A 12,621-nucleotide genomic window follows, 5' to 3' on the forward strand; every position below is an offset into this window, starting at 1 on the left:
AATATAAAAAAAACCCAAGTCAACTGAAAATTTATGGTGATTTAATTAATATAGTGGAAAGAAATTAAGAAGAAGAAAGAAGGAAAGGGTGTAGGATTTCTCCCGCCTGACTTGTGCCAGGAGTAAGACCAGAGGCTCTAAGAAGGTAAGGTTTTGGAGAGTAAAGGAGGAAGGAATCAGCCTGAACTCCAAGAGGGCTCAACCAAGATGCCTGAACCTGAATCAGCTCAAGGGCAAACTCACCGCCAAAACCCAGACAAATAGTTGCCATCACGCCAAGATGACAAATAGCTGCCACCACGCCAAGATGTCAAAACGCTTAGCACACTGCTAGCCAGAGCCACCTCTCTGGGAAAAGAGAGCAAAGAGAGAAGTCATGTGCCCTATATAGATGGTTTTACGTCACTTCCCTGCATCTCATCTGTACCAATGTTAGCTTAGCTTGATTTAGGACAGCCCAGGGGTCTGTCAGCTGTTTCTGCACATGTCTGTTGAAGGCCATCTTCTTAGATGCTTAATCCTTGAGTATGGGTGCAGACATTCCTGACCTTAGCAATGAAGAGTTCCCAAGACCTGATTCTGTTAGACCAAGTATCTCCATTGTTACAAATCAGGAAATAGCTAAATAGACTGTACTTCTAAAGTACAGTCTGAGTAGGGTGGAGTAGTTTTAAAATTCACGGTGAGGATCAGATGAAATGTGGTTCTTCACCCTATAGTGCTGTTCCTGTGGTTATTTTCCCCACTGTATCCTTCCCTTTTCTTCCCTTAACCTCTTTCAGCCTTTTTTTTTGACCAAGGGTCCATACCTGTTAGTTCACTAACTCACATGGGGATTGACCTTGGCCTTGTCCTGAATGAATGAACCACACAGACAGAATGGTTGCCTGGTACAATGGAGCTGGGAATCTCTCATCAGACTGGCTCACTCTTGTTCTGTTTTTTTCCCCCTTTCTCAAACAGAGACACTTGACTACGTTTCCCTATCGCTGTACCTTAGCTGACTTCCAGATAGAGAAGAAGATAGGCCGAGGACAGTTCAGTGAAGTTTACAAAGCAACTTGTCTCTTGGACAGGAAAACTGTTGCTCTGAAGAAAGTCCAGGTAAACATTTTTAGGATGGATGCTTCTTTCCTCTTGTCCACTGTGTCACTGTGTGTGAACACGTCATACCAAAAGAAAAAAAGAAAAAAGAAATAAATTTCCCCTTAATATTGTTCTGGGTACATCTGTATAGGTGAAGAACCTCCTGACTTTGAAATGTGCCAATTTGGACAGTAATGAGTTCCCTGTCATTGAAATTATTCATTTAGCAGCTTGATTACCACCTGTCAGAGAGGCAGTAAGGGAAAGTTTCTATATGGCATTGGAGGTGGATAAGGTAATCTCTGAGGTCTGACCTTGAGATTCCATTATTCTCTGAATTTTCCTACCATTAGAGGCAGACCTTGGTAATTGGCAATTCCAGAGATTATTGTCTTCTTCACTGGGATCCTTTCTCTACATCGTTCTAAAGGAAATTATTTAAATTTTCACTTTGAGTTCAGCTTCCCTTCAACCTGAACTTTCATCATCTACTTGCTCTGAATTGTGTAACTGTCAGAACTAAGGAGGAAACCTTACAATGCAGATTGGTTACACACACAGAGAATGTAGAATGTTATACCTGAATGGGATCTTAGAATATTTGGTGCTAGCACATAGAAAGTAAAGTGTCCTTGTGAATAGGAGGAAATAAAACATACTTCCCTAGGGTAGCTTCATTCAGTCTAGTACTTTACCAACAAGGAAAAGATATGGGAATGTGAGGTAGAATTACAAACTATTATATCTTAAAGGAACTTTAGAACATAAAATAGAATGTTAGACCTGAAGGGTACCTTGGAACATAATGTTACCTACACCTTGAGAGCTGGGAAAGCTTAGAACAAAGAAAGATAGCCATTCAGAACCTATAATGTTTATACAAGAAGGAATAATGGGCAGGTAGATGGCACAATGGATAGAGTGCCTTACCTGGAGTGAGTTCAAATACTGGCCCTGATACTTGCTAGTTGTGTGACTCTGGGTAATTCACTTAACTCTGCCTCAGTTTTCTCATCTGTAAAATGAACAGAGGAAGGGAATGGCAAACCATTCTAATATCCTTGCCACAAAAACCCCAAAGGTGGGCATGAAGAGTTGGACTTGACTGAAAATGATTGGAATGAAAATTGGAAATGAAAATGAAGGAATATTAAGACTGACATGTTTGATTTAGAAGGAACATTAAAGCAGTTTTAGTTCAAGATTTGTTTTCTCTTTAGACACAGGTCAAAGAATAAATTTAAGGAAAATGGAGGAATAATAGAGTGTTGGTTAGAATCAGGGAGACCCTAATTAAATTTGGCTTCAGATACTAGCAGGGTCATCCTGGACAAGTCACTGAAATTCTTTCTCAGTCTCATCTATAAAAATGGAAATAACAAAAAACACCTACTTCCCAGGATTGTTGTGAGGATAAAATGAGATAATACTTATAAAGCATTTTGCCAACCTTAAAATACTACATAAATGTTAGATATCATCGTCATTCTTATGTAAAATAATTTTCTTACTCCCCTTTAGAAAACAGAAATCCTTCTCTGTACATTTCAGACATACATATATAAACCATGAGTAAGAAATGATAAACTCACTGCACATGTGGCATTTTAAACATCATTTTGTTCAACAAAATCTCCCTTTAATCCTTCAGCAGAGCTTCTACAATCTTCAGATTTGCTTATACAGAGTTATGGAATAAATATTAATGCTTATTACTCTGCTAATTAAAAACTCATGCAGAAGCACATGATGGAGATAAAAGACCACTGGATTGGGAGTCAGGAGACAAGTCATTTCCTCTCTCTTGGTGTCCATTAGAGAAAAGGTGTTTGCCTGGAGAGGTGATCAATAAGGTGTGGGAGGGCTCTACCCTTCTGTGTACTTGTGCTGAATAGTGAGGCCCTTTCCAGCTCTAAACATCCCATAGTCTGCCATTCTCTGTTCTGAGATCCCTTCCATATCTATCTAAATTCTATGAACTGGACCTCAGAAAGAAAAAGGCCATTTTGAACCAAATGGGCAAAAATCCCATAATCTGATGCTTTTTAAAGAACATGTCATGGATGACTTTGGTGTTTCAGTTGTAAATTTGATCACAGGTTTATCAATACCTATGTATAATGGGCAGCTAGGTGGCACAGTAGATAGAGTACTGGGCCCAGAGTCAGGAGGACTCATCTTCCTGAGTTCAAATTGGGCTTCAGACACTTAATAGCTGTGTGACTCTAGGCAAGTCACTTAACCCTGTTTGCCTCAGTTTCCTCATCTGTAAAATGAGCTGGAGAAGGAAGTGGAAAACCACTTTAGTTCTCTGCCAAGAAATCCCAAAAAGGGGTTGTGAAGAATTAAACATGACCAAACTGAACTGACTGACATATAATGCCTGATATCCTTTTCATTCGTTAGTATGATGAAATGCATTTTGAGGTCTGGATCGAAGGAATTGTAAACTTTTGTCACCTATAAATAGCATCGGTATGTTTGGAAAGCATTTTTTGACAGGCAGCCCAGGGTGGTTCAAATGGTCATGGTTTTGAGGTCAAAATAATTGGGTTTGAGCCCTGGACACTTCTAAGCCACTTTCAAGCCATATGAACTTGGGCAAGGACTCCAGTATGGCACTCTTCATTATACTTGATGCTTTGTAAACGTAAGCTGCTACTGCTGTTATTTTCATTAGAAAAAGCTGTGAACTGAGAATCAAAAGAGTCATCCATTTCTCATGCACTTGTTAAGTGCCTCCTATGACAAATTTGACTCACTGATTCACCTTAGTTTGTTGCTGCGATTCAGTCATGTCCAATTCTTTCTAACCCTGCAGACGATACTGTCCAAGGGGTTTTCTTGGCAAAGATACTGGAATGCTTTGCCATTTCCTTCTCCAATGGATTAATGCAGAGGTTAAGTAATTTGTCCTGAATTTCAGTGTCTGAGGCCAAATTTGAACTGAGATCTTCCTGACTCCAGGCCCCAGTTTTCTATCCATTGAGCCATCTAGCTGCCCTCACCTCAGTTTATTAATCTGTAAGCCAGGAATAATATTACTTTTACTACCCTACCTCACAGGGATGAAGGGATAGGGTCTAGATTTGTAATTTCATTAATATAGAGACTTCCCAGATGAGAAAGCTTCCTCTATCAGGGCAGATTGATACCTTTTCTGGAATTTATAATTTTCAAGAGTTCACTAGGCTTGTCTGAACTCTCACTACCAGAATTGGTAGAGTCAGAACTTGAACCCAGGTCTTCTTAGCATTGAAACCCTCTATCTACTCTAGCATACTGTCTCACTAGGAGATGAAAGGACTTTGTGAACTGTGAAGTTCTTTCTACCTATGATCTTTTATATTTGCTGTTATTTTCTTTGGTTCTAAAGTAGGTGTTTTGTATCTCTTTTAAAGATATTTGAAATGATGGATGCCAAAGCCAGACAAGACTGCATTAAAGAGATTGACCTCTTAAAGGTAAGAATTTTTATGCAAAGTGTTAGGATATTCTAATTTACCCCAGGAAATGTCCCCAAGCCTGTCATCCTCCCAGATGAGCTTGTGTCTGACATATTTGAGCTGACATTTATAATAGTACTTCATGAGTCCAGAGCAAATCCACATCCATGAATTAGCACATTTTATCCTCAGAGTGGTCCTGTGTGGTATGAAATACAAATATCATCCACATTTTATCAGCAGATGAAACTTTTGCTCAGAGAAAGGAACTCACGCAAAGTCTCATAGTTATAAAAATAGTAATCCTATCAATTGAAGGATCAGGAAAATTGAAGCAGTGGTACCCAATTGGACCTTAGAAGGAAAAAAAAGTCAATAATAGCAACAACAACTCACATTTCATAGGATTGTATACTTGGAGTCATATTGTCCAACCTCCTCATTTTATAGGAATTGAAAAGGAAGCCCAGGGAAGTTAGGTGATTTGTCTACATGCGGACAGGGGAAGCGGTAGCATGTACATTCTAGTAAAACCATCTTGGCAGACCAACTAAACCAGGCTGATGGTAACCAACAGGCTTTAAAGCTGTTGGTAAATTAGAGGGAAGTCTATCCTAAGCATACGTAGGCTTCCCCGCACAGAATGGGAAGATCAGAACAATTTATTTCAAAGACCATAAAGGTGGCTGAAGCAGGCACTGTGCCATGCTTAGAGCTTGGTCAGACATTGAAGATGCCAAGGTCATCCGCTGCATCCTAGGCTATTGCCAGGCATCCTGACTTTTGTTTTACTGCTGGACTTCAATGACTGGAAGTGAGAGAGAGCCTGATGACTTTGTGTAATTCTGCCTCACTTAAATCCAGTTCATGTTTGAATCAAGACATCACCCATAATGTCATTGGTCTTCTTCAAAAACAAAAGACAAAACCAACATAGGGAGGTAGAATTAGGGGTGGGATTTGAATCTAGGATTCTAAGGCAAAAAAATTCTTTACTGGAGCATGCTGACTCCTTTAGTGGAGCGTTACAGCAATGCTTTGAGGTAGTGTAAGGAAATGAAATTAAGACAATGAAGTGACTTATGTAAGGTCATATCATAAATACTGGGGATAGACATGCCATAGAAGGCAGGTTTGGGCTCAGAACATAGGAGAAAACCCCCTACAACCCACTTCTTTTTAAATAAAATAAAATAAAATTAATTAATTAAGGATATTTTTCTGTGGTTACATGATTCATATTCTTTCCCTCCCCTCCTCCTCCTCCCAACCCCCTCCCATAGCCAATGAGCAACTCTACTGGGTACAATCCATTTCTTAATAACCAGAGTGATCTTAAAGTGGGATGAGCTACTTTATAAGGCAGTGAGCTCCCTGGTCTTTAAATTGAAGCATGGTGAGTGTTTGGGTGGTTGGGGTTGGGATTCATGCTTAGGCAGGGCTTGTACTACATGTTCTTTGTGGTTCCTTCCAGCTCCGAGGTTCCATGATTTAAGAAATTCTTTGGCTCTTTCTGTGGCACTATTATGGTTTAGGCATCATTCAATCCACATTGTGAGGGCAAAAATTGTCCCTTTTTACTTTTTCTTTTTTTTTCTCTAGAGCAGTTGATGATCAGAAGAGCTAGTTCTCAAATATCTTGGCTCTCAAGCTGAAAAGGACCTTAGAAATCATCCAATTCTTTCATTTTCTAGATATAAAAACTAATATTAGAGAGATTGGGTGACTTGCCTCGGTCTCACAGCTAGTAATTGGCAGAATTTAGAATTCAAGCCCAAATTCTCTGACTCCATCCAGGCTTCACTCCACTACCCTATGCTATCTCTTTCAGTCTCTTCCTCAGAAACAAAAAAATAACAATGTCAATATAAAACCAAACCCTTCCTAGTCCTAGTCCTGGTCCAGCCTCCATTCCTACCTTATACATATGGATTTATTTTCTTCCCCCTCTTGAGTCCTGCATGCAATGTGACAGGTGCTTTGGCTCTGAAACATTCCTTCCCTGGGAACATCAAAAATGTATGCTTGGCTCTGCTTAGGCCTAAGGGCAGGGTTTGGCTGCTCATGGCTCAGAGCAGGACTTTAGATGTGTGATTGAGGCACTCTTTCTCCATCTTATTTATTTATTTTCCATTGTGACAGCACACAGATATTTGAATATTCAATAAGGTTTTGTTTTGTGGTTTTTGTTTTTCTTTTCCTACCTCTTTCTTCCATGAGGAGATATAGCTTGTTAATTGGCCAGAAGTTTGGCAAAGCTAGTCTGGGTAACCTGGGACTAAGATGGGCAGAAGAAATAATACACCAGAAGGGGAAGGGGGAAAGGACTTGGCTTTTGCAGGCTGAAAACTGGGGTTCTGTTGTAGGTTCTATATGACACCCCCCCAATCTCCCAATTCTAAGCAAGCCACTAACTCCTCTTCTTTTCTCTTCCATAAATGGTGGTAATTAGACTCTATGATCTCTCAGGTCCCTTTCAGTTCTGATATATTTTCTGTTTCTTCTTTCATGCTTTCCAAGATAATAATAATAGTTCACTTTTATGTAGCACTTTTAGAAGGGTTTTTTTCCATCTATTTTTAGAGTAAGTAGAGTGTTTTTCTCACAGCCCTTTGAGATAAATAGTGTAAATATCATCTCCATCTTACAGATGAGGAAATTGAGTCTTAGAGACTTCCCCTTGCCTGGAGTCATACAGGTAATAAATGTGAATCCTGGAACTTTGGACCCATATCTTCTGATTCTAAGGCCACTGTGCTTTCTATTATTCTACATATATACCCTATATCTTGGTGACAGCTCTATACCAAAAGAATCACAAGATCATATATTTGGAGCTAGAAGGAACCCCTTTATTTTATAGATAAAGAAACTGAGGACTACAGAGATTAAGTTATTTGCTCAGTCATAGAGTTAGCAAGTAGTAGATCTGAGATTTGAACCAATACAGATTTCTTCCTGTTTTATCATTCTGGAAATGACTGGTAATGATATTTCTAAAATCCTTGCACTTATTATTATTCATGGTGAATAAAAACAAAATGATGCTCAAGGGTCACATTTCTTGGCCACATTATGGTTTTCAAAAGTTTTTCCAGATAGGAAATCTGTAAGGTTGTCAGGGCTAGGATTATTTTTTCCAATTTTTTAGATGAGGAAACTGAGTCTCAAAAAGGTACAGTCATTTGGTTGGGGTTATACAGCTAGTTAGAGGGAGAATTTGAATCCAAGCCTTATAACTCTGAGTTCCAAGTTCTTCCCTTTGTTTTCTCCCAGCAGCTGGAGCTTTCTGTAGACTATGAAGCCAGTTGGACAAATCAAATTGTATTGCCAAATCACAGGGGATATCTTTGTTAATGCTGCCTATAGGGCATTTCTTTCAAATGTATATTGGTCCTTCTGTGAATGACACAACAAACTATGACAGATCTTCCTGGCTATGGAGAGAATTGGGTTGCTGAGGAGCTCAGCCAATCACTGAGAACTGAGAATCACGGAGGGAAGTTCTCAATGTCTACTTGGGAAGCCTCTTTTCATTGTGCTGGTCAGCATTTCAGATAACTGGATGCAGGTGTGAGCCCAGCCCCCAAGGAGCCGGAGGGCAGAGTTGTTCAAGGTCTTGTTGGTAGACAAGGGAGGAGTTGGAGAAACCATTTTCCATAGTTCTGTCAGCGTCAGCAGTAGGCTCTCGCTTTCCTTGCTGCTGGGAAGCTAATAACTTGTCAAATCAATACCTGCAACTCATCTCTCTCCTTAATTGATAGCTCCCACACTGGTGGTTGTTACAGCTATGTCTAAATAACCCAAGGACATTGAGGGGATGTGCGGGGATGATCCCACGCCAAAGAAATGTCAGTGTTGCTACCTGTTTTTTTTGTAGGCAGAGCTTCCCCTTTCACATAATAGATGGGTTCCTGAAAAGTTTTATGTAAATTGAAGCCTATCCTCCTACTGAATTAGATGATTATTCTGGAGATACATTGCATTAATTTCTGATTGATCTGTAATTGGCAGTGTGTTTTAGAATCTCAGAGCTAAAATGGGCCTTAGCATGTAAGAACTAGGAGATTCATTGATGATAGTAGTTAGAATGCAAAATGACATAACTGAAGGAGGCCTTGAAGATTATATAATATAATCCCCTTCATTTTATAAATTAGGAAACGTGGGCAGTTGGCATACAATGGAAAAAGTCCTGGATTTGGAGTCAGAAGAACTAGGACCTAGAAAGATCTTATACAAAGTCAATTCCATTCAATGTATTTTAATTCCATTCAAACTCACTTCAGTTGCACAAACATTTATTAAGTGAATGGAAGAGATAAAAAGTTTTAGGATGAAATAGTACCTGCCTTCATGGAGTTTACATTCTCAGGGGGAAAAGAGCACACACGTTGGTCCTGGTTAAGCCAACCATAGAGACCCAGTGGAATAGGAGGAAGACTGTTGTTTTTGGAAGTTAAGACTTCTAATCTCTGCCATTAATTAGCTTTTTCCCTTGGTCTTTGGGCCTTAAGTTCACCATCCATCAAATGAGTGGATTAGACTGGTGTAATAATGAAAATAAATGTAATATATGATAATTGAAATGCTACGTGTAATATTTAGACATTGGTTTTGTTCAATAATACTAGTAAAAAAAGTGTTGTGGTTGCCATTTATAAAATTAACTCTTAAGTCATGAGAATGATAGTAGCTTTTAATAACTTAGTTTAATATAAATATAGTATAAGGAAAGAAGGAAGTAGGAAATTTATTTCCTAGTCTACCACTCTAAAGTCTGGTCTATAGAATTTCAGCTTGCTCCCCAATCTCCACGTGGAAGCCCAGTGGTCTCTTTGGAGCAAGAGTCTTACCAGCCCATGAGGGTGTCTTCCGCCCAAACCACCAATGCTGAATGGAGTAGAAGAATCAATCCCAGAAAACTCACACCAAGGATCCAATCTCCTCTATGGTCTCATCTTTTATAGCCCTTTTTCCCACATCACTTCCTATCTCTCTGAACTGGTCTATCACATCTCAGGAACCAATCAAAGTCTCTCTGCCCCAGACCCATAACCCTTAGTTCTGGGCATTGTTCTTAGGGCTCTTAACCCATGACCTCTGTTTGGAGCGTTCCAGCCACACTAATGGGATGGGTCAGATGAAAAGAAAGTTCACGACCCTGGGAAGAAGGGGTGCCCTTTACACACTGGCTAGTCTATCTAAAACCCTTTTCAGACAGTAATTTTCTCTGGTCCTCTTAATGGTATGATGAAATGCAGTGGAGTGGAATAGGAGTTGGAGTGTGGAGTAAGGACAGATTGGTGGGAGATTTCCACCAAAAGAGTATGGAGAATGGGGGCTCAAGTCTCTAAATACTGCCAAGAATAGGTGGAGATAAAATTCCTGGCAAGGTTTTTGTTATGCTTCCCCCCATAATACTCTTGTCTCTGGCCTCTCTTATCAAAGAGTTAACTTTATATACTTGGGGTGGAAAGCACTGAATTTACATTCAAAGACTTAGGCTAAATAATGGAAAAAAACAAATCAGAAAAGTAATAAATACATTAGAAGCATCTAGGTGGCACAGTAGATAGAGTGCAGGACTTAGAATCAGAAAGATTCATTTTCTTTTATTCAAATCTGGCCTCAGACACTAGGTGTATGACTGTGCAAGTCACTTAACCCTGTTTGCTTCAGTTTCCTCATATGTCAAATGAGTTGGAGAAGGAAATGGCAAACCACTCTAATATCTTTGCCAAGAAAACCCCAAATGAGTTCATAGAGTTGGACATGACTGACAAAACAACCAAGCATCAAATATATATTGACCGTGAATAAAACACAGTGAAGAAATCACCATGATGCCACAAAAACAATAATACAACAATGGCCACAACAAAATTTAAAACACACAAAAAGAAAAAGTTTAGAAGATGATGAGGAATAAACAGGATGTTTTGGCTATTAGCTGTTAATGTTACTATATTTTGACAGACTACAAATACTGAAGTTTTTAAGGCTTTTATGTATGATGTTTTATTTATAGTTGTTTGGATTTGTTTTGCTAAGTTGGGAATGAATAAATAAAATTTAACCTCTAAAATTAGTTTGGGTCTTGGGACTCAGCTCTTCCACCAATTCATTCTGCCTTCAGTCAAACAGTAAGCTATTATTAAGCTCTTACTATGTGCTAAGTTTTAGAGATAAAAAAGTAAAAGCAAAAGTAGTCCCTACCATTAAGGAGCTCATATTTTAATGAGATAATCAGCATCTACCTTATATAGGTTATGCAGTTGGGGTGATCAAGAAATACCTCATAAACTGAGTCTTGAAGAAGGCCAGAGATTCTAAGAGTGGGAAGTGAGCAGGAAGAACACTCTAGCATGAAGGATATCAAGTCTAAAACCATAGAGATAGGAGATGGAGGATTATGTATGAGGAAAAGCAAGTGGGCTTGTTTGTCTAGACTCCAGAATGCATCTAAGAAATCTTGAAAGATAAAAAGGGGCCAGTCATTTAAATGACAAACAGAAGAGTTTATGTTGTTCCTAGAGAAAATGAGGAGACACTGAGATTTATTGAATAAGAGGTAATATGGTCAGATAGAAACTTTAGAGAAATCACCGGCCAGCTATATGAAAGCTAGATTGGAATGAGGAGAAACTTGAGGCAGAGAGTACAGTTAGGAAGCTGTTGCAGTTGTCCAAGCATGAAGTGGTGAAGCAACTAAGCTAAGATGACAGCTGTGTGAGTTTAAAAAAAAAAAAGGGAACAAACAGATGCCAGAAGTGTTGTGGAGGTAGAAATGGCATGATTTGGCAACTGGTTATACATATGGGATGAATAAGAATGGAGAACTGAGGATGTCACTGAAGAAGGGAAGCTAGATAAGTGTAAGTGCCTTACCCCTTATAGTAATAGGAAACTTTGAAAGAGGCTTAGTTTTGAGGGGAAAGAAAATGAGTTCTGTTTTGGACATATTGAGTGTGAGAGCACTAACAACTTGGGCAGTCATCATGAAAAGCTTTTCACAGGAGGGAACCCCTATCTGAGGCTTGAAGGAAACTAAAGAAAAGAGAGACAAAGGTGAGGAGGGGATGCATTCCAGGGCTTTGGAACATTCTGCAAAGTCATTCAAGCAGAAGATGGAATGCCAAGTTTAGAGTCTCTTTGGCCGGAACACAAGAGTACAACCAATGTAAAGGGAAATGATGTGTGAAGTAAGTCTGGAAATGTAGTCTAGGATTAGATTTGGAAGGCCTTTGGATGCCAAAATGAAAAGTTTGTTTTTTATTTCAGAGGCAGAAAGGAGCCTCTGAGGATTCTTGAGCAGGAGAAATACATGGCCAGACATGTGCCTTTAAAAGCTAATTTTGGCTACTGTGGGCAGAACTGACTGGAGAGGGGAAGTCAGATAGCAAGTGATTACAAAAGTCCAGGTGATAGATGATGAGGACATGAATTTAGGATTAAATAGGTGTCCATTTTCCCGCACTAGGGAAATATCTTTCAACCAAGACTCCAAAGGTCCCCATGCTAGGAACTCTGTCCTCAGTTGATTCTGAAGCTCCGTCATGACGTGTCATGACATTCATGACAAAATGTGCCCCTCATCTTTTGCTGTTTATTGTTTTTTTTTCTTTGTAGCAACTGAACCACCCAAATATCATTAAGTATTTGGATTCTTTCATTGAAGAGAGTGAGCTGAACATTGTCCTGGAACTGGCTGATGCAGGTGATCTCTCTCAGATGATTAAGGTAAGTTACCTCTGAACTGAAGCAAGATAGAACATATAGCTATAGTCCCTTTCTTGAGTATAATGGCAGGGTGTACCATGATGAGGATTCAGAGGAAGAAATTTCCCATGGTGTGAGCTGAGGCTTCATGATTCAGGCAGCATAAAGGGACCAGAAATCTAGGATAATTGTGCTAAAAAAGACAAAACAAAACAAAAAAACAGTGGTTGCATCCCAGAGAAATGGGGTACTCATCACAAGGGTCAGAGGCTAGAGGGTTCAGATTGGAATCAGTTGTGAGTCAATATCAAAGATCATCAAAGTTTGAAGAGCAGGCAAAAACCTAGAAGAGTCCTTCACATTTCCC

The 12,621-nt window shown here is 39.4% G+C and overlaps 1 protein-coding gene across 2 annotated transcripts in view; it reads left to right on the plus strand.

The window, feature by feature from the left end:
• The window catches only part of NEK6 (NIMA related kinase 6), a 127,336-nt gene that overhangs the window by 61,150 nt on the left and 53,565 nt on the right, over positions 1 to 12,621 (plus strand). For both annotated transcript variants that reach the window (XM_001371594.4, XM_007474633.3), the window contains exons 3-5: positions 964 to 1,104; positions 4,488 to 4,550; positions 12,165 to 12,275. In XM_001371594.4, the coding sequence (XP_001371631.1) occupies positions 964 to 1,104; positions 4,488 to 4,550; positions 12,165 to 12,275 (315 nt within the window). The remainder of the gene's footprint in view (positions 1 to 963; positions 1,105 to 4,487; positions 4,551 to 12,164; positions 12,276 to 12,621) is intronic.

This window comes from Monodelphis domestica, chromosome 1 (assembly GCF_027887165.1).
Source record: "Monodelphis domestica isolate mMonDom1 chromosome 1, mMonDom1.pri, whole genome shotgun sequence".
Lineage (NCBI taxonomy): Eukaryota > Metazoa > Chordata > Mammalia > Didelphimorphia > Didelphidae > Monodelphis > Monodelphis domestica.